The following is a 27,199-nucleotide window of genomic DNA, read 5'->3' as shown; positions in this document are numbered from 1 at the left end:
GCGGGAGGTGGAGCGGGCAGGCGGGGGGGAGGTGGGTGGGGGGAAGGCGGCTCCGCACACCCAAGATGGCGGCGGTGGAGCTGGAGTGGGTGCCCGAGACGCTCTATAACACGGCGATCTCGGCCGTGGTGGATAGTTACGGGCGGGCCCGGCGTCGGGACATCCGCTCGCTGCCCGAGAACATCCAGTTCGATGTGTACTACAAGGTACGTGGGAGGCGGCGGGGGACCGAGTGAGGCCGGGCCCGGCCGGGCCTGGGGGAGAGGGAAGGAGAAGCGGGCCGGGGGAGGAGGAGGAGGGAAGGAAGGAGGGAAGGTTCGCTCCCGGCCTCCCCCCGCGGGGCTCGGAGGTGAGGGGGCTCCGGGCCTTGCCCGCCGGCGCCGAGTAGGGCCGCAGGCCGGGCCGGGAGAGTCAGGGCCTGTGTGGGGCCGCCCGGGCTGCGGCTGGAGAAGAGAAGGCTCGGGGGGAGGCTGGGGCAGGGCCGGGGGCCTGCGGCTCCCCCTCGCTCCGCTCCTGGCCTGCACGGCCCGCCCGGCGCCGCGGGGAGGGCGGCGGGGGAGCCCCGCTGGGCGGGCCGCGAGAAGGGGCCTGTCCTTGGGGGCCGGGGGTGAGGGCCCGCGGGCGGGCGAGGATGCTGCCTCGCCTTTGGAGCCGGAGAACGGGTAGGGGCAGGATGAGACTAAGCTATGTATGTTGGAATATTTTTTTTTCCTCTTTTCTCCTTTTATTTTTCTTTTTTTTTTAGTTTTTACATGTATTGGATAAGGTGATGTCAGTGGTAGAAGGAGTGGAGTTTGCCGTGCTCGTGTATCTCTAATGATCTTGAAGGAACCAGATTAAAATGGACTCATTTAATGATATAGTTTGTTAGCCTTAAATAATTCTTTCACGAAACGGCTGTTTCTTATTCAGCTGCCTCCAAAATATCCACAGTTAGAGTAAAATGTACGCCGAGACGGTCCATTAATTTCTATTGTCCACTAAGTAGGCATCTCATCCATGTACGGGGACGGCTGGAAATGAGTGTTCGTCAGGAGAGAAACAATGTGTAAAAAAAAAAAACAACAAAAAAACCAAAACACCTAAGATGGGGGATAACGCTTCTTCCTTTGCCAGTACATTTCTAAAATATCTAGGATGTGCTAAACAAAGTAAATCTTTAGACGAATCTTTATGAACCAGAGGTTGTGGCCCATCAGACATATATAGAGAGTAATAGTATTTACAAGGAAGGCTGATCTTAACTAGAGACAGGGAAATTGTTTCTACAGCGTTAAAACAGGCATGTATATTTTCCACATACTGGCTATTATTTGTCTGTCTTATGTGTTGAGAAACACAGAAACCCCTTTCTACCACATATGAGCATGCTCTCAGATAATGATGTGGTTGACATACGGCAATTGTCAGATAAAGACTAAAGATAAGGAACTAACAATGTGGAAGAATAATTTGGGGTTTATTTTTAACTATTAGTAGGTATGACTGTTGACAAATTTTCTTGGCATTGCCTGTCCTGATGTTCATTCAGATGAAAGGATGGTATTCTGTGGCTTTTAAAAGTGTAAAAAAATAAACCTTCTTCTAATGGTAGGAATATCCAAATAGAAATCATTCCCAGACTGTTTAAGAACTCGTCTGTAGGTGAGCTTAATAGATCGACTTCTTATCCTTTTATTAGCACTCTTCAGTGGTTGTGTTGAATCAGATTCATATGGAGTTGTTCCATCATGAAAAAGAACCAGAAGTATATCTGACTTCTGAAGAGACTTTCTAATCTGTTTGTTCCACTTGTGTACGCTGGTATGTCCTCTTGTTAGGCAGAAGATGTACCTGTCCTCGAATAATGTTCCTGCTCTACTAATCGCTAGCCAGTGTAACTTCTGTTAATGACTGTAATTTGCCTTGCTTTTTCTATTATTTCTGTATTTTACAACAGGATGATCTTTGATAATCAGAAATGTGAGGTGCACTTCTGTTCCTCTTACGAATACACGTCTGTGAGATGTCCACATACTGAATAGATCAAACTAGGCCACACAGTGCAGGGAGTGCTTTGCCATTGCTGCCAATGGTAGGCTGGTCTTCCATGTCTTCACTGGTTGTTTGGGTTCTTTTTATATCGTTTCTGTGGAGGAGAACCTGTGCTCTTTATCAGTCGCATTCAAATTAGCTTATCTGTAGATGTAACTAAACCTTGGAGAGGATGCTGAGAGGAAATCTGTAGCCCTTACGTCCTATATGCAGAGATGTCTACCTGCAAGGAGTGCCTCAAAGCCTGGCCCAGACTACAAACCTTTTGGAGCAGTGTTTGTGTTTTTCTATGCACCTGTACAACACCTAGTAACTGATCCTTGCTTTCTGTGTTTGGTTGGCTACAGCAATACAAATGCCATAGCTGAGATAGGTTGAAATGAGGACAGCATCCGACCTTCGGACAGTCCTCTCACGTTGTGTATAGTGCTTGTTGTACTGCTTTGGGTCTGGACACCGTTATTTACAAAATCACATGGATATCAAATACCATTTCAGGTTGGTGAGCTATAGTCAATACATCCTGACCGTAAAGTTCTGTGAAGCAGAATTTCTAAAATCACTAATGGTCTTTAAGACAAGTTGACGCCTTCTAAACCTTTGTTCTGACTATGTGGTGGGGGTTGTTGCTGCTGTGTTGAGGGGGTGTCAGTTGTTGGTATCGTATGGAATAGTACTCGTTCTTCAAAGAGAGCTGAGGAAAAGTGTGTAATTGAGGATTTGCATGAAAATGCTTGCCTTTAGACCTCGAAAAGTGATTATTAAAGGCAAGAAAAATGTTGCCAGTCTTTCACATCTAACTTGGAAATAATAGCTTGTTATCCAGGTATTAACCGTGGTTTCTGATATTGAAGAAACTGCCACTGATTTTGCAAAAAGTAAAAGGTAGTATCAGTCAGATTTTATTTTGGCACACAGATGTTAATTGGCTCTGGCCATACAAAACTTATTTTTTTGTCATATTCATTGGTATGAACGCTCAAACTTAACATTTGCCAACCTGATCACACTGATGAAGAAGGCACAGGTAGCTGCAATACTGTTACAACAGTGTGGATAGCCATGTGCTATTGTTTAAAAGGGAGGAAAATGCTAGCAGAGTGTCTTGCTCTTTGTTTTTTCCCCAGGGTACTCTCTGATCCAGTGTTTGGCTTTATTGTCATAATATATTGCCTGTATTTCCCATTCTGTAACAAACCCAATTACTTTTAATTCTACATATTCCAGAACTGTTAGCTTCTAGGACATGCCTTATAAACCTGCACATTTGCAGTTAACAATGAGGACTCAAACCTGGGATAGTTGCAGAATGTTCTTTGTTGTGGACTCGGTAAGAAATGGGTTCTGGTGCAAGGTGACAGAAACAGGCAGGCTGCTCATATTAATCATATTTATCTTCCTTAGCATTCATAAACAAAGACTAAAGCTTTAAAAAAGGCAATATCAAATAATCATGATTGTAGTAAAACAACAAACCTGTACTTGTCCAGCAGGGTGTTACTGGATTCTTTTCAGACTTTTCCTTGCAACCATTAGAAAAATAATAGAGACAGAGCAAAATGCTTGTAAGAATATCCTGGAAATCTTCAAGTCTACCTTTGTGCTAAAAAAAAGATATATAAATGTCTTATTAATCACAGATGTATTTTGAAGAGCTTGATAAAGTAACACCTGCATCTGAGGAAAGAAAAAGTGCAAAGATATCATATTCTGTTCCCTTTGTGTCTTTGCCAGGTTTATGTATATCCTGGTTGTGTTGTTTCCTAGTAGAACTAGTCAGGTTCTCTTTCTTGTTGTTTTTTGGGAGGGAAGAGAGAGGGTGTCTAGTTTTTAGAAGCCAAAGAAAGAAATATGCTGAATCTCAGTTAAAATAGGACATGCCTGGCAGGTAGGCAGCATTTGCAAATGCCAAAATTCTGTATTAAAAAGTAGGTGACAATAAACTGTGTTAAAACTGGAATAAACTGTAAGGCCTAAAAAAAAAAAAAAAAGCCCCAAACCCACAAAATGAGGAAAATCAAATTATTGTATTGTAGTTTGCTGAGGAGAGGGTAGTGTTTTGGCGGAACAAGTTCATGTAAAGACCTGAGTTTGCATTGGCAGAAATGCGAGATTGAACTAGTCCAACGACTGTTCAGTTAGTGTCTTAGAATTCAGTTCTTTCTCCCATGCCTCAGCTTTATATTCTAGTATGCATAATTATCTCATTTTTTTGGTTCTTACGGTGCTTTTGAAGAGAAACTGCTTCATTAGTTGTAGTGTTCCCTATCATAGGTATTTGTTGCAGTTGCACACTGGCAGGCTGATCGTGAACTTGTATTGGCTAACAAGGAGTTTCCATCCAGTGTTCATTTTCCTTTTGGAATGTTTTTTCTGGATTGTGTGTTTTTTCTTTTTTTATGTTGATTTTTCTTGAAAACCACTGGAGTCCAATGTTTGCATGTTTTCTGATGAGATCATTAACCATGGGAACAATTGGAGATGACATTAATTTGATTTAGCTAGTTAGTCCACACCTGTAACCTTTTAGTAATTGCTCTATGCTAACTTGTTTTGCGTTAAAATTTTTAGGCAAAATCCAAAAGGTTGTATCATGCTTTCTCTTTGAAGTGGTGGATAAAATTTTGAAGCGCTCCTGCCTTGATGTGAATCAAAATACCAGATTTTGAGTTCAGATCCTGATAGCTCTAACTAATAATGAGTGTAGCTGCAGTATCATGTCTCCTCACTGTGTTCTAATCCAAAAAAAAAAACCCCAAGCATGGCTAATAAAAGCTGTTCTATCACATCTAGGTATCCTTTGAACCAAACAAAATTAATAAACAGGAATTTGCTGACTGTTCACAACAAGCAATAGAACGTCCGTTCTCTGCATTGCAGTAGAGATTGTTTTTACTGATGGAGAATTTTTATAAGCATAATTGCTGTTAAGATTAGAATAAAACTAGCTTGTCTCAAGGCTTCAGTCTCCTGGGTATTTGCTGAGAGGGAGGAGGATAAACTACCGATGAAATGAAGTGTAGCTGTGCTGCTTTAGTCCTGAGGTTTTCTGACCAGAGTACAAACAAGGTCATAAGCAAGCAATGTGTGAGGGAGGCAAAAAAATCCCAGAGCCAATGGGTGGCGCTTTGTAGGCCTTTTGCTGTGACAGATCCGTGGGACTTCACAAAGACTTAATGACATTCATGCTGTGGTATTTTGGGGGATCAGAAATTAAATGTATGTGTGGGGAACGATCATGATTTCCGCGTGTGTGCGCACACACACGTACAGCCGCTCTGATCATCTGGTTAGACTTCAAGTAGCACATGCAGTTGGCCTTTGCTGCTTGAATTAAATCACATCCCTGTATTGCCCCCTTCTTAAATTAAAGCCTCACAGTGAAGAAGAATCATCGCTTCATGAGTTTTGTCCAGTTACTCCTACTCTGTTTTAATACGTGCCTTATTTCTGTAGTCCGAATTTAGATTAGAACTGAACTATCTTTCCTTGTTATGTTTTTACTGGTTTGAAACTTCTTGCCTTCGCTTATCATTCTTCTAACTCATATCACCCAGTTTGCTTTTTTTTGAACCTCTTAGCTGTGGAGCACGTTTTCTAATCCTGATGTGCTCTAGTTTCCCCATTTTTCTCAGTATCCTTGTTGAATCTTGGACGTTAGAGTTTGTAATTCAGATAATGAGGTCACATTATGAACAGAGGTTCAGCTTCTGCTCAAACCGTATTTCCTATTTCCATTCCATTTCCTCTGTACTGATTTAACTTCAGAGCAAACTGGCGGAGAATGATACTCGTGGTGGCTGTAAGGCTCAGACTTCGTATCCCTTGTGCTGGACTCTGTGTAGATGTGAAATAAAAAACTTTGCTGATATGATAGAGAAAGTGGAGGGAGTGGGAAGATGTGAAGAAGTGTGCTGTGTGTGAAAGCAGTAGGCTTCAAAAGTTATCGCTGAAGTTAGACTTATCCAATAAGGTTTGGGTGGTTTTTCTTGGTTATTTATTTAATTGAGGTTCTTAACGATCAGCCTGGTAATTGGCAATATGTTTTCAAAGAAGAGCTGTAAAGTTTGTTCTTTTTTTATGCCCTAACCAATACCCAATTAAACTAATGCTTGTCCAGAGGCTTTGTAGATAGTTTTGAAACTGATTTAAAAGAATTGAAGGTACCTATATTTATAAGTGATTATTTTCTGAGGCTGTTCCCCCCCACACTCCATCTATAATGAGTCATTTGTCAACAGATTGATTTGGTGCAGTGTTGACTCTCAGGAAACATTTTCCTTCCTTGTTAAGTAGGGAAGGAAGATTGTGGTTACAGCCAAACTTTTTTCCCAAATACTGATTAAGTATGCAGTCCTTCCCAAATTTGGCGTGATATTCCACATTACATTATTAGACATTACAAAACATGCTGGGGAGCTCCTTGGAATTGTTTGTATCTTTAATTCTTACTGAAATATCCATATTAATTTTTCTGTCCTCTTCCAAACTGGAGCAGTAGGAGCATATTTTTCAAATTGCGTATGCTGCAATTCCTCTTCTAGAGGGTCCTTTTACAACTGGTTAGAATTAATCTCCAGCTGCTTTAAAATTTTTTTTTTTCATTTTTATTTTTTTTTTTCATTAGGTTTAGAAAGTCTTTTGTGCCTGTGCACAGTGAAACAGCCCAGAATGCTGGTGATACAAATATTGTGTAGCTTTTTCTCTTGTGCTACGGCTTTGCTTTTGCTAGCAGTTTAATGTATCTTTGTCTTTATTTCCAGGGGTTTGCTAGGAAGCAGTTAGAGCTCAGTTTAATTCATCCAGAGAGAGAAATCTGACAAGAACTTTAATGGAATTACATGTATGTGATGATATAATAGATAAGTTACAAGTTAATGTTATTAATGTGTTTAATTGGGGACCCCACCACATGCAGCTTTTGAATGTTTAGGTGAATGTGTTAGGAGTTTAATACTAAGCCTTAGATCCTGAGTGAGGATAATGGTGGTTTTCTCACAGCTGTGCAACAGTTTGATTGTGCATGTGTATAATAACACACCTCTATACTGAACTTCTGCCTCGGCTCCTGTCTTCAGAGCCAGGATTAACGTGTCGCTGCGAGTTGATGAAGTTGGAAGTCCTATTGCAGGCTTTTAGTCATTTTTCCATTGTTTAAAAAAAAAAAAAATCTCTGTTAAGCTCCAAATAGGTTAAGTTTGTGTCTAAAAGACATTTGTTTCTTAAGAAAAGAATAGTTCCTCAGAAGTCCAAACCTCTGCCATTCTTGTTGGGGCATGTTTTTCTTGAATCACTATTTTGTTTTGTTTTTTGTGTTATGTAGCAAGGCTTGTGGTCAGGAATTTTCTCTTCTCTAGAGCTTTAACAAGAGAACCATTTCTTCAGTCCTCATGACTGCTTCTCAATGGACAAATGAGTGTTACTGAATCTCCTGGAATTGCTTCACAGTTTGACGTATACTCACTCACTATTTCCATGTCAAATTTTGTTTGAAAATATTGCTGTAACAGCTACAACAGTTTCAAGAGACTTCACGCTGAGTTAGTTCCTTAAAAATGTTTGCCAGTATGTCGAGGGAAGGGGTGAATAGTGTGGTAAATGTCCTAAGGATACAGTATTTCTGGTTATACCAGTAAAAAACATAGGTTGGGGCTTTTTGCATGCCAGAACAGTGCAGATGTTAACCTTTGAATTGGGCTAGGAGATGGGCCAAGAGCAGGCTTGGACCTTTGGGCTGTAAACCCAATTTTACATGTGTCTGAAATAATTGATATATCAAAATTGAGGGGGCAGTTTGGGACCTCCCCCTCCTTCCCACCCAACCAGGGCATTGATTCATTAGCAATTTAAGAATCCCATGTAACAGTGGGCATATTACATGGTGTGTTTATGTAACCTCATAAAACATTAATTTTAAAAAGTCATACTACAGTTAGTAGTTGCTAAACTGGTATCAGAGTAATCTCCGGGATTTTTAGTTAGCAAGGTGATGAGAGGAAGTGATAATGTACTTGATTGAAAACCTAATTGTTGAACGTGTGTGATTGTATTTTTGATTGTGTTAAATCCTGGTAAAATAGCTTGAGTCTTAGCTTCTTCCAGAAATGATCTTATCAATTATTGGTAAGATGTCCACCTTCAGTTTTGGAATAGAATACTAGGCGAGATCTAATCACCTTTTTTTTTGATTGCAGAAAATACGTTTTAGGTTTTATAGAACAGTTACCATTAGGCAGCTGTGTTGAAGAAAATGAGCACGTTTAACCATGACTGTGGTTTTTAAATACACCAGACTGGATGTTTCATTGCAAGGGAGAATATAGCTTCAGAAGAAACTCCAGTCCCTTTGAAGTACGGGGGCATGGCACTGTCTTATCTGAGGAGTAATTCTGCATGCAAACTTGCACTGTTTTTTAAAGAGTTCCCTTTTCTTTTTCCCCAGCAAAATAGATGACTAAAAGGAAAACATTCATTTCTGGCAACTGACGTTATTAGGTCAAAGTGGTTTTTGAAGTATTTTTTGTAGATTCTGTTAAAATAACAAACTTGCTGTGCTGTAGAATCAGTGTCATGTGCTTTTATAAGAAGAGTTGACCAAAACTAAATTTCTGGCTGGAGGAGATGGTTCTCACATGCTTTGTTTTGAACACGAATTCATCTGCTTCTAATGTTTATGGAGAAAAAGGTGAACCAGACATAAGATACTTATCAATAAAAATTTTAAAAGAAATTATTACATCCGAGAGGAATATTAACGTTTTCATTAACTCAAGGTTTGTAATGGAACATCTCTAAATAATGTGTTCTCTTGGCCTTGCTTTTGCTTACGTAATAAGTGTAGGTGTCCTCCTCGTGACAAAGTTCCTCATAGCTGTAAAACCAGCTCAGAGCGCGCAGCGGGCCGTGCTTTAGGTATGACCAGTGTATGTTTGAGCATCTCCAACAGTTGTTGAGAGTGGAACACAGCAGTGCTCTACCTGCGTCCTCATGACGGTGTGAAACTCGGGTGTGTCACCTGGTTTGTGTCTGCTGGTGACCCTTAGTTTTAGGATCTGGGTGTTGTGTAGCACAGGTACTGCAGAAGAGCAGGACTGGATCTTGTGTGGCTCGTGTCAAAGGGTGCAGCTTCTCAAGATGTGCCCACAAGACATGAGCTACTGGTTTCTCCCTTTTCTCCATGGAGTTACTGCCTCAGATTTATTTTTTTTTTTTAAATTTAAAAAGTGCATGTGTGTGGTTTGTTGCTTTTTTTATTTTTTCCCTTTCTAGAACACCTAAAATAAGGAAAAGTTGTACTGCAGCAGTCCTGTGTGATCCAGCACAGTGCCTCTAGCAGAGGCTGGCGAGGGCATAGTGGTGCCTCCTTAGGTTACACCCCCCTCTTTCAGTCATTTGTGGTTCAGGGGCTTCGAGATACCAGCGACTAATAGCCTGCAGTGGATTTTTCTGGCGTATATTTGTACAGTCACTTCTGTACCTATGTAAATTCTCAGTATTTATAGCATAATGTGGCAGATAGTTCTGCAACTAAACTATGTGTTGCATAAAGAACTGTCTCCATGGTGGGGGTTTTTTTATGAACAAGTCAACTGATATATTTGCTTATCTGCAGACACAAATCGGTTTGGGCATAAAACTAGCTATTGTTTTTAACAAATGCATGAACAGATTCACTTGAGTTTTCCCACTTACTCATGCAGGAATTATTTGTGTAAGCTCAGGTATTAATGGGGGCAGGGCTCATGGCTGGCTTTAGCTCTGGCTTTTGGCAAGTCACCCCTTGCAGAACTTGTGGGTTTGGGGGCTATTTATCTATATTTTTATATAATATAAAATGTATTTGCAGTGCTGGATGCTAGATACAGTGTCACTTAAAAAAATGTTTTCAAAACATTTGATATCAAAGAAGCTATTCATTGTATTTTTTGCCAACTCAAGGAATTTTTTGGTTTTGTCTTGGCTTTCTAGCTTAGGTGTTGCAGTGTTCTGTGATGTGGGTGGACATAGACATTTGAAAATACATTTGTGGATAAAAGCAGGTTGAAACTGCCTACAGAGCTCCCATAGCTTGTGTGCTCAGTTCTTTAAACACTAAAGTTGTGCTCCTCTGTGGAGGTCGTGGAACTATTACTACTTAGTCTGCTGTATTTCAATACATTGAAGTCTAGATTTCCTCATAAGTCATCTTTACTATCAAGCTAAAATTCCCAGAAACACTCAGATTTTAAAATATATTTATACTTTTCTTTCAGCTTTACCAACAGGGCCGCTTATGCCAGCTGGGTAGTGAATTTTGTGAACTAGAAGTTTTTGCAAAGGTGCTACGAGCTTTAGATAAAAGGTAAGTATCTTAATACAGTGATAATTCTCACTTCAGCTCTTACCTCTTGACCCAGGTTTTGAATTTGGAAATTGTCTCTTATTTTCTTGGTCTTACTAGCCCATCTAAGAACCGTAAGAATATCTCATTAGATTTACAGATGAACTTTTAAGGAGTTAGATGTGTCTTTGTCTCGAAAAAATAAAGTCATCAGTACTTGCATGTACATGCACCAAAAAAACCCCAAACCAACAACACAAAAATTGGCTCCCAAAGTGCTTTTTTGTTTCCCCTTTGCCATGGTTTAACCCCGTCAGGCAGCGAAGCACCACACAGCCACTCGCTCACCCACCTGCCCAGGGGGCTGGGGGAGAGAACTGGAAGGGTAAACGCGTGGAAACTTGTGGGTTGACATAAAGACAATTTAGTAATTAAAAAAAAAAAAAAAAAAGGAGGAAAAAGACAACAACAAGGAGAGAAGGGGAGGAAAAGCACGAACAAGAAAAACAAGTGATACACAAAACCCCAATTGCTCACCACCAGACGATGCCCAGCCAGTCCCTGAGCAGCGGCAGTCGGAGGATCTGTTATTTGCTGTTGTAGCAAATCCTAAGTGAAGGGTTATCGAGCTGATAGATGTCCCCAGTTTAAAAAGCTTTCCTGTCATTAAATATTCCCATTTGTGGTGTTACACTCAGAAGTTGGCTTTTTTTTAGATCAGATTCTTTAACCGGAATAAGCTTTGAGTCTTTAGACATACCTCCCTCCCATCGTTTGTGTGTGTGATGTTAATGGGTTCGTCACTGCTCATTTATCTGCAATTTCTGTGGGAGTTGTGGGGTGAGGGTGGATTTGAGACTTCCCTCCCCTCTTAAGTTTTAGCTGAAAATGTGGTTTTTCCAGATTTCATGTTGTGTGGGTAGCTTGTGTTTTGCTTACACTGGAGGGTGTCCTTGTTAAGAACTTTGCTCACATTATTTGTTGGATAATCCAACGACTATAATCCATTAGCCTTGAGATTGACAATTATGCCTGTACTTTTCTGGGTTTTGATTTGAGAGGGGGTTGGAGTTACTTCTCTGAATCACTGCTCATTTGAATTCACGGCGCTCAAGAGCCAACTGACTGCAGTGTTTTAAAAACTTCATGTGTAATCAAATCCTGTTTTCTTTTGTTTCAGACATCTGCTTCATCACTGTTTTCAGGCTTTGATGGACCATGGAGTAAAAGTTGCTTCTGTACTGGCCTATTCTTTCAGTAGACGGTGCTCCTACATAGCAGAATCCGATTCTGCTGTAAAAGAAAAAGCAATCCAGATTGGTTTTGTTTTAGGTAACTGGTGATGATAGGCTGTTTAAAGTATGATACTTTCTTTCATGCAAGCTTCAGTTAAGCCAACGCTAGTGATTTTTTTCCTGTTAAGGTCTATGATTTCTTTTTAAAGAACTTGTGTTTTTGGAATGTAATTTTTAGAAAACTACTTGGTGTCTTAAGAAAAATATATTGGATTTTAATATCTAAGAATGTAGAGGCTTATCTTTGCTATTTCAGATGGTTTTGATTTTAAATGTGAGCAGATGTGATGGTTAACATTGAGGCTTTGAGTAATTTTAGTATTGGTAAGTATTTCTTGACAGAAAACTGTAAGAAAACTATGCAATACCAAAAAGTCATCCTCAGCTGAAGGGAAGTTCTACTCTTGTATCTCATCCTTTTCACTTCAGGACTGGAGGGCTTAACCTTGACAGGATTCCCGTGTGTAGTATGCAGTTCTGTGAAATGAGTAGTCTTACAAGACTTGAGCAAACCCTTTTTCTCTTAAAAAGGTGTTTTGCTGTTCAAATTCCCATTTGTTCTTGATTTTTTTAAATTTTTTTTTCCCAGGTGGGTTCCTATCAGATGCAGGCTGGTACAGTGATGCTGAGAAGGTATTTCTTTCCTGCCTTCAGTTATGCACCCTTCACGATGAAATCCTTCACTGGTTTCGTGCCGTAGAATGTTGTGTAAGGTGAGCTCCCCTTAATTCTTGCATGTCCTCCTCTGAAACCACCTGAATATGTTACCAACTGCCTTGGAGCCATCGAGCTTCAGATGTTCCTTTAGTGTTCTGCTGCACCAAAACACTTTCCTGGCTAGAGTTGAACATCAGGAGGTGTTTGCTTTACACTAGTCTCTGGGTTTTCAACTTGTAAATTAGCAGCACAATTCATTAGGGGGAAAAAAACACCATTTTGCCTTTGTGCATAATATATCACAGGGAACAGGTGCTGCACAGTAAGAGGGGTCCAGCATCTTGTTGTTTTCAAGGATTTTTGCATGCCAAGGAATGCTGCGTGTTGGTGTTCACTGAAATTATATTTACTGCAAGAAGAATTTCCCAAATGCGACTACAAATGTTCTAAATCCAGTTGAGCAGAAATAAAAGGAAAACCCCTTTCCTAATTCCAGATCCGATGAGTTTGCTTGCTCTGTGCTGAGGTATTTAACCATGTGATTAGGTAAATATCCAAATGTCCAATTTTTATGGATACTTTCAGCCACAGCTTAAACATTTGGAAAAGAAGTTTTGCTTTTTAGGAGGCATTTGGGGTTTGTACCTGCCTTGTTTGTCAGGGCCTGTAGCGGGCTCCATTGAGATTCACATTCTGTTCACAGAGGCCTCAGTGATGATTGCTTTTAGTTTTGGGTTGCTCTGCTCTTACATCTGTGTGCCTGGATGTGTTGTTTTTGTTGGTGGTGCCATGACTGACCTCTGTTGTGTCGCTGCAGGTATGCACTCAAATATCTGTACTAGCGAGTGTAGTTAAAATAGGATTTTTTTTCTTTTTAGCTGCTGTAATGAAAAACAAAATACGGGCTGTATTTATCTGAACATAGGGGAAAACTTGTTTTGGAAAAATGCTCAAAAAAACCCCTGTGTCTTATTTATGGTTGGACAAATATGAAGAGTAAATAGGCTTTGCCAGTAGCTGCTTATTTTCTGTGCTGAGCAGGGGGCCATGGCAACGGTCGCTGCTCTGCCTGGTTCTGCCCTGCCAGCTACTGCTGCCTTTCGTTCCAGAAAAGAGGTTGTGCCAGGAGAAGACTGGGCACACACACACCTTCCTAGAACTGGGGAATGATGAATGTTTTACCACTGGTAGTACTTGGTCTTCTGCCTTCCAGTTAATCTAAAAAAAGTTTCCTGGTTGTGTTGGGCTGTTCGGCAAGCTGGAGTTTTAAGTTGCCTTAAAAATAAACTCCCTTTCCTTCTCCAAATAGAAAAAAAGAAGGTAAAGAAAGAGGGGAAAAAATTAATTCACTCTGTTGGACTACAGCGTGCAGTCCACGTAGTTGTAGAAAAAATTTAATTTTATGCTTAAAAACCCCCATCCTGTGTTAGAATGAACTCTTCTGAACTGGAGATGTTAACTCTGTTTGGGTAGACGCAGCCGTGGTTCTGCAGGAAGACCTGGTGGCCTGCGGGCAATGTGAAGTCCCTCTGGGCAGCACTGAAGGGGGAGACACTGCTTCATGTTCAGGCATTTCCCAGACAATGAAGTAACAGCATCATTTCTTTGGAAATGCATCAGAAAGAATTTGAAACACTTTCCGAAGTGCTAAGTAGGTAAAATCTGAATTATCTTTTTTGTGGGAGAGAGCGGTGATTACACTTGCTTCAAAGGCATGAGGCAGTAAGAGAAACTTTTCCTTGTTACCATCTGATCCCTACTGCTGAGTAGCTTGTTCTTACCACTGGGCTTAGGAGCAGTTTTAAGATAAAGAAATTTAAGTCCAGCTTTTGAAAATACGACGCAACGCTTAAAAAGTGACTGATCTTATTCTACAAGCTAGAAAGTCAAATCTCTGGGAGTTTAATACATGGCGTTATTAATAGAATGCAGTTTAAAAATGTGAAGTTTTGTGTTATTTAAACACAATTTGGTGTTTCTTTTTACTAGTGATAGTAAATTATTCAGAGGAACTTGAGAAAATGGGAAGATTTGCGATTTCTGCAAGCTTGTATACTACTTTCCTGCATGTGGTGTTCTCCTGGTTTGCTTTCTCTCATTATCTATTTGTGCCTTATTGAACGTAAGATACAAATACATGATCTCCCCCTTCAGTGTTTCACATTTTGCTGGTTCTTGGGGTTTTTTTCTGATGTTTTTAGACTTCCTAAGCTGCTGTAACACTATTTGCTGTGTTTATATGCTCTTAGAGAATGATTGTGGCTGGGGGGCTGTGGGGAGAGCCATTCTCCAAAAGCTATTATTGCAGACATCAAAGACGACTCATGGCTATTAGCATAAATGTCCTAAGGCATTTTTTCTTCCTCTTGGCTTTATCTTCTAAAATTCCTTTGGATTAATAAAGGATTTTTTGTTACTCAAAACTGAATCACATAAACTTCGCTTATCTTGGAGGATTGGGTTAGGTTTAGCTTGGTTTTTTGGTTGATTTCTTTGGTTTTAGACACTATCACTGAAGCATCCAGGTAGTGGATATTCTCTTCCCCAGGCGCTTATCTAAATTGCAGTACCATCCCCACTGGCTGATACTGTTCCATGGGATTTGGGCTTCGTATTTTTGATGTTGTGTAGCAGCTCCCAGTTGAATGGTGTAGGCAAAATAGTTTCCCTCTTTAGGGAAAATGTAATTGCTTAGCTTTTCTCTCTGGTTTCTTTAAAATTCCTGTCTCTTCCTGCTTGAATGTTACAGTTTGCTGCTGCCTGTGACCAAGAACACAATGCACTTATACATCATGTTTAGTTCTCAGACCTTATTTAAGGAAAAATATGGTTGTTGCTCTTTTTCTTTCTGTTCTTGAGCCATGTGGCTGTGCTTCTCATTGGAAAGCGGGTGTTTGTTTATGTAGCTTGTTTCAGGGTTTTGAAGGTCTTTTCTTTTGATGTTCCCTTTGCGTGGCTAATACACATCTGCTGCGTGCTCGCCTGCCGCTCCCTTCTTGTGAAAATGTGAACTTTTATTTCCTTTCTTGTTAGTAGTTGAGTTTGATCCATTTCAACAGGAAAGCATAGGAATGAGCTGTGTTAGAGGCAGGCTGAATTCAGAGGGCAACCTCAGACATCTTGTTGGAGGAGGAATGGCTACAGGAACTTAAATCTCTACTCGGAGTAAGCGGTAACAGGAAACAGGTTTAGAGAAGAGAAGCATTTGATCAAAACGCTCACTGTTCCTTCCTCCCCGTTAACAGTTCATTGGAAGGTCTGTGATGCTGTGTTGTAAACAGTATAAAGTGCTTTACATTAGCTCGTGTTTTCAAGAGTTTCAGCCTCTTTCGTTACATTGTGCTGCGCTTCGCTTTATACACTTCTCTTCCTGGGTTATGTCGTCCTCCTGATGGGCAAAGGCTTGCCTGGTGTTTTTCAATCTCTTACTCGCTGTCTAATAACAGATTTCCAGGAGGGACACAATGGAGGTTAATTTACCAAAATTTCATGTGTGCTAAATGGCAGGCCTTCACAAGAGAGCAGGAACAGCTGTCTCTCCTTAGCCTGCAATAGCTGGGAATACAGCTCTGCCCTTTAGGCTTGGAAGATGATAACACACACATTTCTAATGTATCTTTTTAAAGTAAATAAGCATCAGCCTACACCAACGAAAAAAAAAAAATCTTTTGTTTTAAATAAATGCCAGAAGCTGAAATTGTTACTTCTCTAGAGAAACAAGAGCGTGTTTCAATAGTGCTGTGCTTTGTGTGCGTCCGGCTGTTGTTTCACGAAGCTTCTGTTAATCCTTCAGATGGAAAAGCAGCGGGTTAGGAGCTGGGGCAAGGCGGGGGGAGAGGTGGTTTTTTTTTTTTTTTAGAGTTGTTGTGAACTGGGTCAACAAAACAGTCACTGCTGGATATCACATCGAACGGATGGGATTGAATCTCTCGTGAAGACACCCCCCTAAACCCCCAGAACAAAAACTGTCCACTTGTGAAGCACTCTGCTGCTTAAGGTTTGAGAGAAAAAGTGCAGAGGTGCATGAAAACTAGCTATGTCTGTGCTCATTCAGGCTACGGTCCCTTGGAAAGGAGGTAGAAGGGATTTAATACTGTATATTACAGGGGTGTGGGAGTGGAATTTTATCAGTGTTGAGAAGAATGGTGTGGTGGCTTTGTGGTTTATTTTTCATAAAATCCAAAGTGGTTGAAACATTGGATATGTCAAACTGCATCAATATGTAAAATCATTTGCCATCTCCAACGGTAAAACCTCTTGCTGTGCAAGAGACAAAGCGTGATGTACTGAAACAATAATCTGTAAATAGTTCTTCTATATTACTGAACCCAGACAGAGCAATTTTGTTGGGATGACAGCCCAGTTCTCTTGTAAGCGTAATACCGAATTGCAGATCTGTGGTGTATATTGAAATGGTTTATTCAGGCACCATTTAGAAGATCTCTTTACGTCTTCCTAAGGTTGCTGCACGTTCGAAACGGGAACTGTAAATATCACTTGGGAGAAGAAACATTCAAACTCGCTCAGTCTTACATGGACAAACTGGCAAAGCACGGTCAGCAAGCGAACAAAGCGGCGCTCTACGGGGAGCTGTGTGCGCTGCTCTTTGCCAAGAGCCACTATGATGAGGTGAGTGGGATTTGGGGTTTGTTTTTCTTCAGAAAACTGCTTCTGAAATCTGCTAGGACGTTCCATGACTGGCTCATTATTCATGTTCTCTTTCTAGCTCCAGTTCTGATCTCTTTTGGTACCCTGTGACAGTACTGGAGGCAATACTTGATTTATTGACTTTTCTTTCTGTGGGTTGTTCTGAGTTAGTCTGTGAGCTCTTAATGGTACTTTGACCGAGGTTGAGAAGTGATGTGTGATAGGGAGCCAACATGTACTACCAATCTGTAAAGGAAATATTATGAAAAGCTTACTGGAATAAGTAAAAATGAATAGCGGAACGTAGGTAGCAATTCTTTGCACTTATTTTCTAAAAAACAGTGGCTTAAGTGTAACTGCTGTATAAACTGTGGTTTTGCTTTAGCTCCTAAGTACACTGACCAGGAAGCTGTCCCACGCAACAGGAATTATGAGGATTACTTGAAGATTAAACCTCCCTCTTTTGTCTGTAAAAGATAATACAGTTGTTGCAATAATACAGAACTTAGGCTAGTATAAAACACTTGCACATTCACTATTAATCTTAAGATGGCTTTCAGGTCTGCCTTAAGACTTAGCTGAACAAGTTTTATTAGACATAAGCAATTAAATAGAACTTTTTAAGTTTTGTAATGTAAATGACCAGGTTATTTTTCAGAAGCAAGTAATAGATTTCTTAACATTGCAACGTGGTGAAGTTCCAGCTTCATTCTGTTGGTAACTTTGTTCAACAGGCTTATAAATGGTGTATAGAAGCTATGAAGGAGATCACAGTTGGCCTGCCTGTAAAAGTAGTAGTGGATGTTTTACGACAAGCTTCAAAGGTGAATTTAAAATCTTCCATGTTTCTTTTGTAACTACGTTGCTACCAAGAATGGGTGAGCATGGGTAGTACCTCCAGAGTACTTGGGTAACCAGGTCCATTTCATGAGCCTTATGGCTTGTTACTTGTGTTTAAGTTAGCCACCTTAGTCTCGGACCTGTGAGGAGTCTGGTTTTTTCCTTCTTCCTGAAACAGAGTTACAGCTGTTCCAATGGAGATCATAACAAAGTAAACCTGGGAGCATTCTGTAAAAAGGTTCGATCTAGACTAAGTACAGTACTAGCCCTGGAGGCATTCACAGCAGAATAAAATACAGGTTTAATAATGTTATCTGTGAACCTTTTCTTAAATAACTGAGAAGTGCTTTAGCAACCGTGGTGATATTTTGAAATTAAAACCAGTAGTTGGCAGTTGGGCCGGTATCTGAAGGAGATGAGTTCTGAGTATACACCTTTTCACAAGCTTCATTTTGACCTGTTTAGGCTTGTGTTGTAAAACGGGAATTTAAGAAGGCTGAACAGCTGATAAAACATGCAGTATACCTTGCCCGGTAAGTAGCATTCCAAAAAAAAATCCCTTTTACAATTCTGCTTAATTTGCCTCAATTTTGTAATATAAGTATGTTTCTCCAGGGAGCATTTTGGAGCCAAACACCCCAAATACTCCGACACGCTACTAGATTATGGATTTTACTTGCTCAACGTAGACAACATATGCCAGTCTGTCGCCATCTACCAGGTATGTGGCAGGGCTCAGTGTCTGTCTTCGCTTCCTCTTGATAGTCTGATCTTAATACTGAAGCTCTTACAGTTAATTGGTAGAGATTGATAATAGTTGATTTAATTACTGCAACGCTTGTTTTAAAAACAAACAAACCAAAACCAACCCTGCTAGTTTTTTCTTCCCCCTGACTCTTAAGTGGCTTTTATATATTTACTACCTCAAGTATGTAGGTAGAGGCCTACAGAATTTCAGACCCAGTTGATTTACTCTTTTTTCTTTTTTTTTTTTTTTTTGTTTTCCCCTTTTTACCAGTGAGGGAGGTTCATTAGGGGTTTTTTCTGTGTTAACTGATGATATGGTATCCTCATAACTCTTTCAGACAGCTCTTGATATCCGGCAGTCAGTATTTGGAGGGAAAAACATACATGTAGCTACAGCTCATGAAGACTTGGCGTACTCCTCATATGTTCACCAGTACAGCTCTGGAAAATTCGACAATGCACTGTGAGTACAATTGTTTGAGGTACTGGCAGCAAAAGTTGGACTGTAAATGGAGAAAAATGCTGTTCAGTGATACAGACTCCAATTAGAATTTAAACACATCTGTTTACTGCATTAATGTTGCCAACATTTTATCAGTCAGCTGCTAACTTAAGTATCTGTATCTTGAATTTTTTAATTTGAACTCCAGATTCCACGCTGAACGTGCTATTGGCATTATAACTCACATTCTCCCAGAAGACCATCTCCTCTTGGCATCTTCAAAGAGAGTTAAAGGTAGAACCTTAACTGCGTTACTGGCACAGCTTGAAATCGGTCATTCAGACGTTCATCCTGTGCCCTAACAGAGGCAACGTAACTTGAGTTGTTTTTTTCAAATGGAGATCACTCCAGAATATTTGTTGTCTTCGGTGTTCTCTATCGACATACTTGTAAAATACAAAAAAAAAAAAAAAAAAAAATTTAAAATTCAGCTGGAAGACTTTTGAGGGGGGGAAGGGGGAAGCAGTAAAAATACAGAATATAAAAATTATATTGGGAGCTTGATTCTGGCCATACCCGTTTGAAAACAGTTTGTAATAACCACAAAGCCTGATGAGATGTCCCCTGAGACGTCCTGCCTCGATGCCTCCTGTTGCCTACAGCTGACACCTCTCTCTGGAACACAGTAACTCTGGTTTTTCTCTCCTGCTCTCAGCACTTATCCTGGAGGAGATTGCGATAGACTGTCACAACAAGGAGACTGAGCAGAGGTTACTTCAAGAAGCTCATGACTTACACCTGTCCTCGCTCCAGTTAGCTAAAAAAGCCTTCGGGGAGTTTAATGTACAAACAGCAAAACACTATGGCAACCTGGGGAGACTGTATCAGTCCATGAGAAAGTTTAAGGTAAGATTATATTGATGTAAAGGTCTCGATTAGAAGTCTGTCACAACAAATGATGATTTTCAGTGTCCATAATTTGTAAATTCAGTCGGTGGTTTTTATGGTGCTTTATAATTCATATCTCAAGTTCTGCCCAAAAATAATCCGTTAAGATGTGTGATGCCTTCAGAGACAGGGTGACAGCAGTTTTAATGCCAGAAAAAATGATACTGATTGCTGATCTGCTTAACTTAAGGATTTGGAGAACTTGATTTGGTTTTGGCTTTCTTACTTTTTGCCTCTTTTATAAAATACTACAGGCTATTTAGCCATTACATAACTATGTTTCTTTGTTTCCTCTTTATTTCTTTCCTGATTTGTTATTTCCTCCTATTTCTTTATTTCTTTTGAATTATGTCCCTTTATTTCCTCTTTTTATGCCATGGCGAGTGTCGTTGTCTGACTGACCTCTGTGAATTTGATCCTCACAGGAAGCAGAAGAAATGCACATCAAGGCAATTCAGATTAAGGAGCAGCTTCTAGGTCAAGAAGATTATGAAGTTGCCCTGTCAGTGGGTCATCTAGCTTCTCTCTATAATTATGATATGAATCAATATGAAAATGCTGAAAAGCTTTATTTGAGATCCATAGCAATTGGTAGGTGATTCTTACAACGTGTGGCTCCGTAGCAGTGTTAATACCGCTATTATTAAAAAGCGTATTAAAGTTTTTAGTGAAGAATTTAATGAAATGCAAGATGTTTATTGTGTATGTGGTTTCAATTTAAATATAATGCTTTTTCTTGAATGTGCTCCAAGGGACTGAATTGTGGAATTGTATTATTTTCAGAGCTCCATCAGAATTCACGCTTGAAACCATCTGGAAACTGGCTCATTAAAAGCTTGGGCGTTAGTCTTTAGATTACATTTTTGGAGTTGTGGCTTGAACTTAAGTACGGAATGTACTTAAATTTTGGAAGAAATAGAAAACAATTGTGCTTGTCAGCCTGACAGTGCTCTCATTAAATATTTTTCTTGCCCTATTATCACTTGCAGTGAACTTACAGTTCTAAATCAAATGCATCTTTGGGCCGTGCTGTAGCTCAGTTCTGAGACAGATGATCTTACTTGATTCAGTTATGTACAGTGTGTTACAGAAAAACTTAGGATTTTGAAGTAGAAAAGTGAAAAAGCGTCACTGTTTAAATCAAATTTGGGAAGCAAAATGCTTGTCTTTTGATATGACTGGTGACTCTTTGCGTGTGTACAGCTATAGTAGAATCAATGATCTAATTGTGGAGTCCCTGAGGACAAGTTAAAGTTACCCTTAAAGCAGAAGGTAGGTAGAATTCAAACCATCATCCAGGAAGCTTGTGTGTTGCTCATGTTCTTGATTTACTTAACAAAAATGTGATAATTTGCCGTAACCGAAAGGTTCCTGTCGTTGGTAAAAATGGCAGGAGAAATAAGATGCAAGATCTGCGTGGATTGCCTCTTAATTTTGTTTTCTTTTGGATTTCCTTTAGGAAAGAAGCTTTTTGGCGAAGGATACAGTGGACTTGAATACGATTACAGAGGTCTCATTAAACTGTACAATTCCATTGGCAATTACGAGAAAGTTTTTGAATACCACAATATTTTGGCCAATTGGAACCGGTTGCGGGATCGGCAGTTCTCAGTTACAGATGCTCTGGAGGACGTAAGCACCAGCCCTCAATCCACTGAAGAAGTGGTCCAGTCTTTTCTGATGTCTCAGAACATTGATGGACAGAGTAGCTAAGAACTTGGTCAATTAACCAGTTACGGTTTTTTCCCCCAGGTTACAGGGGGAAAAGTCATACTGTGAAATCTAAACCATGTAGTTCTCTGGGGGCTGGAATTTGCATTGAAACACTGGTCCAGTCTACTGAAGAGTGCCCATACGGATGAATGTGTGTTAAATTCTTATCAGCATGTGTATGGCATGTTTAGTTCGGCTCACATTTTTAATGGTATTCCCGAAAAATCCCTTCTGTCTTCTTTGGAAAGAAGCTACTTTGCAGAAAGTCTGCAAGAAAACCTTAAATAAAACTGTTTGAGTTCAAAAGAGTTGCATTCTTATTATGAATGGAAGGTTTCACCAAGAGCTTTCTTCTGATCTATGGAAGAATAAGTGCTGTACTATAAGAAGTTACACGGGGAAGGTCGCTCTACTGTATGCATTGTAGCAAAGCTAATCGTAACGATCAAGAAAAGGGAGGATGCCCTAGCCTTGGCTGCTGCCTTACGGAGAAAAGTGGCAAAGAACCACTTTGGAGAGCAACATACCCTGTGAGAACCACGACAGGTTGTTGTTGTTGTTAATACCCTGAACTGGACCAGTGTTCATCTGTAAGCGATAGAAGACCAGTAGACCAGCAGCCTTAGCGCTCTTGGGTACCGACCGAGAGTGCCGATCTGAACAGGACCAGGAAAACCACAAGTGGACCAGCCTGCTAGAAACAGTTTTTGGACCAGTGGCTTTAATTTAATATTTCTGCCCCTGCATTCACTCTTACGGTAGAATTATTTCATTTAGATGTATGATCAGTGCAAAATTATATTCATGTAATAGATACAAAACTAGGAAGTGAACGTTCTTTAGCGGTTGCGATGGCATGTCTTTACCTAGTAAGCTTATACAATTATTAATGTCAATGCCACAAGCGAAGACTAGAAACGCTTTACTATTTGCTGCAGCCATCTCTTTTTCCTTTTTGAATGGGCTTACTCTAATAATTGAGGCAGTAACTTGTTTATACCAGTTAATAGTTTTGTATTACAATCCAGTTCAATTTTATGTTTCTGGAGAACACAACTTATTGTACAGTCTGCAGGGGTCAGCGGAAAATGCCAAAAAGCACAACAGGTCTTTTTTTGTGATGCTTCATTTCTACATTAAACAATAGTACAACCAGAAACTGATTCCTTTATATTAATTTAAAAAGCAGAAGTCAGCTGTAAAGCTCCTTTCATAATGCCTATCTCACTAGCTTGTCTTAATTTTTCTTCTGTTGGGGGGGCTGCTTGGTTGTGTGATTTTATTTTAATTTTTTTTTTTTGGTTTGGGTGTTTTTTGCTTTTGTTTTCATGATTTTTTTTTTTTTTTTTTTTAACGTTGAGGTAATACTCATTGGAAAGTCTGTGTAACATAGCAAACTAGGAACAACTCACTGCTGTTACCTCAGTTCTTCTTATAGCGGCACAACCGGTGCTCCGAGTGTTTGGATTCTGTCAGTTTGGGGTTTTCTCCCTTTCCCCCCCTATTTTCAGGGCTTTAACTTGGCCATGGAGGGTCAGTCCAAGCGGAGGCTCGGTGAGCACGGTTCGGTGGGACTTGGACTGGATGTTTGGTTCGGGGTCTGGTTTTTAATCTGCCTTTGAAGTTTAGGGCAGGGGAAGCTGCTTGTTGGTCTTCAAGGAGTACGGAGAAGTAGTAGAAATTTCAGACACAACTTTGAGCTTAATGGCTCTTTCAAGAACTGAAATTTTACAGGCTAATAGTTCATATACTGGTGCCTTCAAGTACATTTCTGGGGGAAAGGTTGAATAATACCAACTTTGAAATGCAGTTATGTAATTAGCGAATGCAGGTTTAATGATTGCATACTTGGCATATCTTCATTGATGTGAAAAGAAGTATTTGCATAAAAAAACCCCTGTGGCATTAAGATTTAGACTGCAGTATATCCTCAACGGCTGTTCACTGAAAATCCAACTTATCATTATGCATGGATTTAAAATCTAATTTATAGCAATTTTTGTTTATGACTGCAAGCAAATTCAGCCTTCTACAAAGCAAAACATTTTTATCCCTGAATGCCCATACAGCGGGGCACTGTTGAATTTAAAAGTTCTTAGGATTTCTTTTCTTAAGGCCTGTTAAAACTACTTAAAATTAAACGAAGTCCGTAACGCTTGTGTCAGAATTTGGGCGGGGAAGGTGTGCTTCAGCTTGTCCTAAAGAAGCTGTGTCATTTGCAGAAGCGTTTAAAAGCTTCAAACTTGGGTACGTGGAGTTACACTCAGATTGTTTGGAGCTGGTGTATCTGCTCAGGGTTTCCAGTCTCGGGTCTCCAGTTCCAGCTTTTACCTAAGGAATCTCACAGGTCTCGGTTTTGTGTTTGGGACGAGGAGTGGTTTTGATCCCAGTGCTAGTGGTTTATGTGACCCACCGCTGGTTTGTGTCTGTGTTTCACACTTTGCCTTCTGGCTCGGGCAGGTCAGGCAGTGGTCAGCTTCTGTCTGACAGCCAAATGCAGGCGTTCAGCTTGTTTAATCGGTGGCTTCTCAAACCTTGCTGGATGGATGTACTTTTCTTTCCTAAAGCTGCTTCACCAGCACATTAAATACTTCAGTGCGTTGGCTTCTCTGGAAGTGATTAAGGTCCTAAAAGTCACCCAGAATTCTCTTGGATAATGGATTTAGGTCAAGAAATGTGACTTGGCCAGGAGTAGCTGCTGCGCTCCCAGTGAGACTGCTCTTGTGTTGCTCGTGGGACTGAATTAGAGCCTAACTTGACTCTTGGGTTGAACTTCTTGGAGCATCCCTGTGCCTCCAGCCCTGCCACGGCACGTAAATTGGGGGACAGGGACGCTGTGGCCGATGGCTGAGGCTGGTAAAGCGGGGGAGGATTGAACAACTGCACAGCCGCCTGCAGAACGCTCTGCTGCCCGCCTGCGTGCCCCAGCTGGGAGCCTTCCCCTAACGCTGTCCTTGCTGTGGATGTGGTACTTATTCTCCGCTTAATAACATAAACCTGACCTTTTGAGTTCTTGGTTCTGCATCTCCGGGATTGAGCTCTTGGAAGATGCCCGTGTTGGCAGCTGGAGCCTAGTTGCAACGTGATGTTAGGTGTTAATTGCCGTTACTGCCTCTGCTCGTACGGCTTGTTGGTATTTCTGAGGACGTGGGAGTCCCACAGGTGACTTCAGAGGAAAGTAAATGACTTGTCCCTCCGTGCGGCTGTGGCTGGAGTAGATCTTGGAGTATTACTCGATAGTCCGTGACTTCTGCACCAGGCAGGGTTAGAGGAGCAGCGGGTGCCATCCCCTACATTGTCCATACGTGTTCTCTGCAGTTTTCCGGTGTGGGACTTGCCCCCCACAGACCCTGCACCTCCCTGTCCCCCCTGAGAGGCAGAGCCGGGGAGTCCCCTCCCGCCCCGGCGCAGGGGAGGGGGGTGCTGGGGACGGGGCTGTCCCTTGGCCTCACGTGCCGGGAGGGCTCGTGGCCCTCGTGACCCGGGTACCCAACTGTGAAACCCGAGAGAAGTTAATTAATTATTGGCGTTTTATAGAGGCACAACGCACCCACCACTCGCTGAGTGGGTGCTGGCATTAGAGGGGGAGACCCGTGAGTGGAAATCCAGAGGAAGGCATCTGCCAGGTTTTCGTGAAGGTAAGTCATTTAATCACACCGCAGTAATTGGATGCCAGTGGTGAGGACAAGGGTCACCTTAAAATTATTTTAACGATTTTTTTTTTTTTAATTAAACCTTTAATATTTTATTTTCAGCAGAACGTTGTTTGAATCGGTAATTTCTATGTCCTATTTTACGTGAACACTGCAGTGAGTAAAGAGGGAGGAAGGTGTTGGCAGGATTCCTCTGCTGTTCTTGGGACCGGGGCTGGTGGGAGTGACTCCTTAGGGGAGAAGTACACCAAGATTTTGAGCTGACAAAAGGGGAAGGGACAAGTTGCAGAAAGAGATTTGAAAATAAATAGATCCCTCAGCCGCTTGAAGTAAAACAACTAGTGACTCTTTGGCCCCAAACAGTAGTTTGGCCACTTTTACAGTGTGATATTAATGACACCCAGGAAGCGTCTGCCTGGGTGTCCTTGTCTCGTGTGTGCTCCTTGTAGCGAGACCTTCTGGTTAAGACTTTTTTTTTTTTCTTTCTTTTTGCACACGGTTTTTGTTAAATAATTTTGAAGGGTTTGTGTTGTTAATTCTAACTTATTAGGACAACGATGTTCTTTTGTAACTTTAAAAATTGTTTTTCCTTTAAATGTGCTGCGGTCTGAAATTTGCTAAAGGTGCCATTGCGCTGCTTCTCATGGTACAAAAAAATGTGCGTTTGACTTGATTTCCTTTTGATAGTCCTACGTATTGGTAGAGTACAAAAAGGAAAATGCATCGTGCCTAAAACATGATTGAAGCTATTGACAAAAACTTTACTTGATTTGTGTGGGTCGGATTTGAGTTCGCAGGCTAGCAGCAAATCGGGTGGGGGAGATGTTGCTATATTCAGTCTTTAAACGGAGATCCTTCCCCCTGCTGCCTGTGCAGAAAACTTTATTTTAGCTAAAGGTCGTTGTTTCCCTTTTTTTTTTTTTTTTTTTCCTTTAGTTTTGTAACAAGAAAATTACTGGCCAAATGTTGGTTGCAAATCTGACTCTCCACATTTGACACAGCCTGTTGCACGTTGTGTTTCTTGGCCTCGCGAGGATTTCTGTGAGAAGCGGGGAAGAAATTTCCTTTACCTAGAAATAAATTAAACTGCGTACACAAAATTGGCGGCGCTGGTAATGCTTTTGTCCCTACATCTCAGGAATGTTTTAGGCAGTGAAACAGGTTTTTTTCCTTTGGTGATATAAAGGTGCGTGCTCTAGGGTCTTGTTTAACAATATTTCATTGCAATCCTAGGTATCTATAGCATGAGTGGCCTTAGTGAGTTTGTTGAAGTGCACATTTTTTTTTTTTTTCAGAAGTAAATTTTAAGATGAAAAAGATATATACTATATAAATATATAGAGATATTTAGAAACTTGGTTTGTGGTGCACAAGTTCAGTGTTGGATCGCTAAATAATTGTCGCAGGTACCATATGTGTAACTTTTTTCTTTTATGTATATTCCTTTATGGGAAGCGATGTTGCCATGGTAACTACAACTTTACAATTTCTTTACTACTTAATGATGTGAATGAACTCTACATTTTATTGAATATTACCAGGTTCAGTACTATTTTTATACTTTATTGAACTACAGGGGATTTTAATTTAATAGCATTTTAAAAAAGATGTTGCTTGAACTGTATAACTGTATAAATCGAACTACTTACACAAAACCCACCTCTAAACCAGATTCTCTACCTGTAGTGCCACATTCATTGATATGAGAGTATCTTAATCATTACTAGACTTTGAAGACCACCCTACTTGTCGTGTCAAGACTAATGTTTCGTATCCTCCTTCTCACAGACTGCAGTGCCCGACATTATTTGTAACCATCAAACCATACTATGTTTGTAACCAGCATTGTGATATTCTGTAATTGTATTGCTAAAATGAAATATTGACCTAATAAATATAGTGT

General features: G+C 40.6%; 1 protein-coding gene across 1 annotated transcript; it reads left to right on the top strand.

The window, feature by feature from the left end:
- Positions 1-46: 46 nt before the first annotated feature.
- APPBP2 (amyloid beta precursor protein binding protein 2) lies at positions 47-27,199 on the top strand. Its single transcript, XM_074922665.1, has 13 exons — positions 47-206; positions 10,287-10,375; positions 11,535-11,686; positions 12,239-12,362; positions 16,767-16,935; positions 17,688-17,777; positions 18,259-18,326; positions 18,409-18,514; positions 18,879-19,003; positions 19,191-19,276; positions 19,698-19,888; positions 20,356-20,521; positions 21,390-27,199. Exons 1-13 carry the CDS (start codon positions 66-68, stop codon positions 21,641-21,643), a joined length of 1,761 nt encoding a protein of 586 aa, XP_074778766.1. The 5' UTR covers positions 47-65; the 3' UTR covers positions 21,644-27,199.

The sequence above is a fragment of the Athene noctua genome, chromosome 19 (genome assembly GCF_965140245.1).
Source record: "Athene noctua chromosome 19, bAthNoc1.hap1.1, whole genome shotgun sequence".
Taxonomy (NCBI): Eukaryota; Metazoa; Chordata; class Aves; order Strigiformes; family Strigidae; genus Athene; species Athene noctua.
The sequence above is the reverse complement of the archived record's forward strand: the minus strand, read 5'-3'. Positions and strand labels throughout refer to the sequence as shown.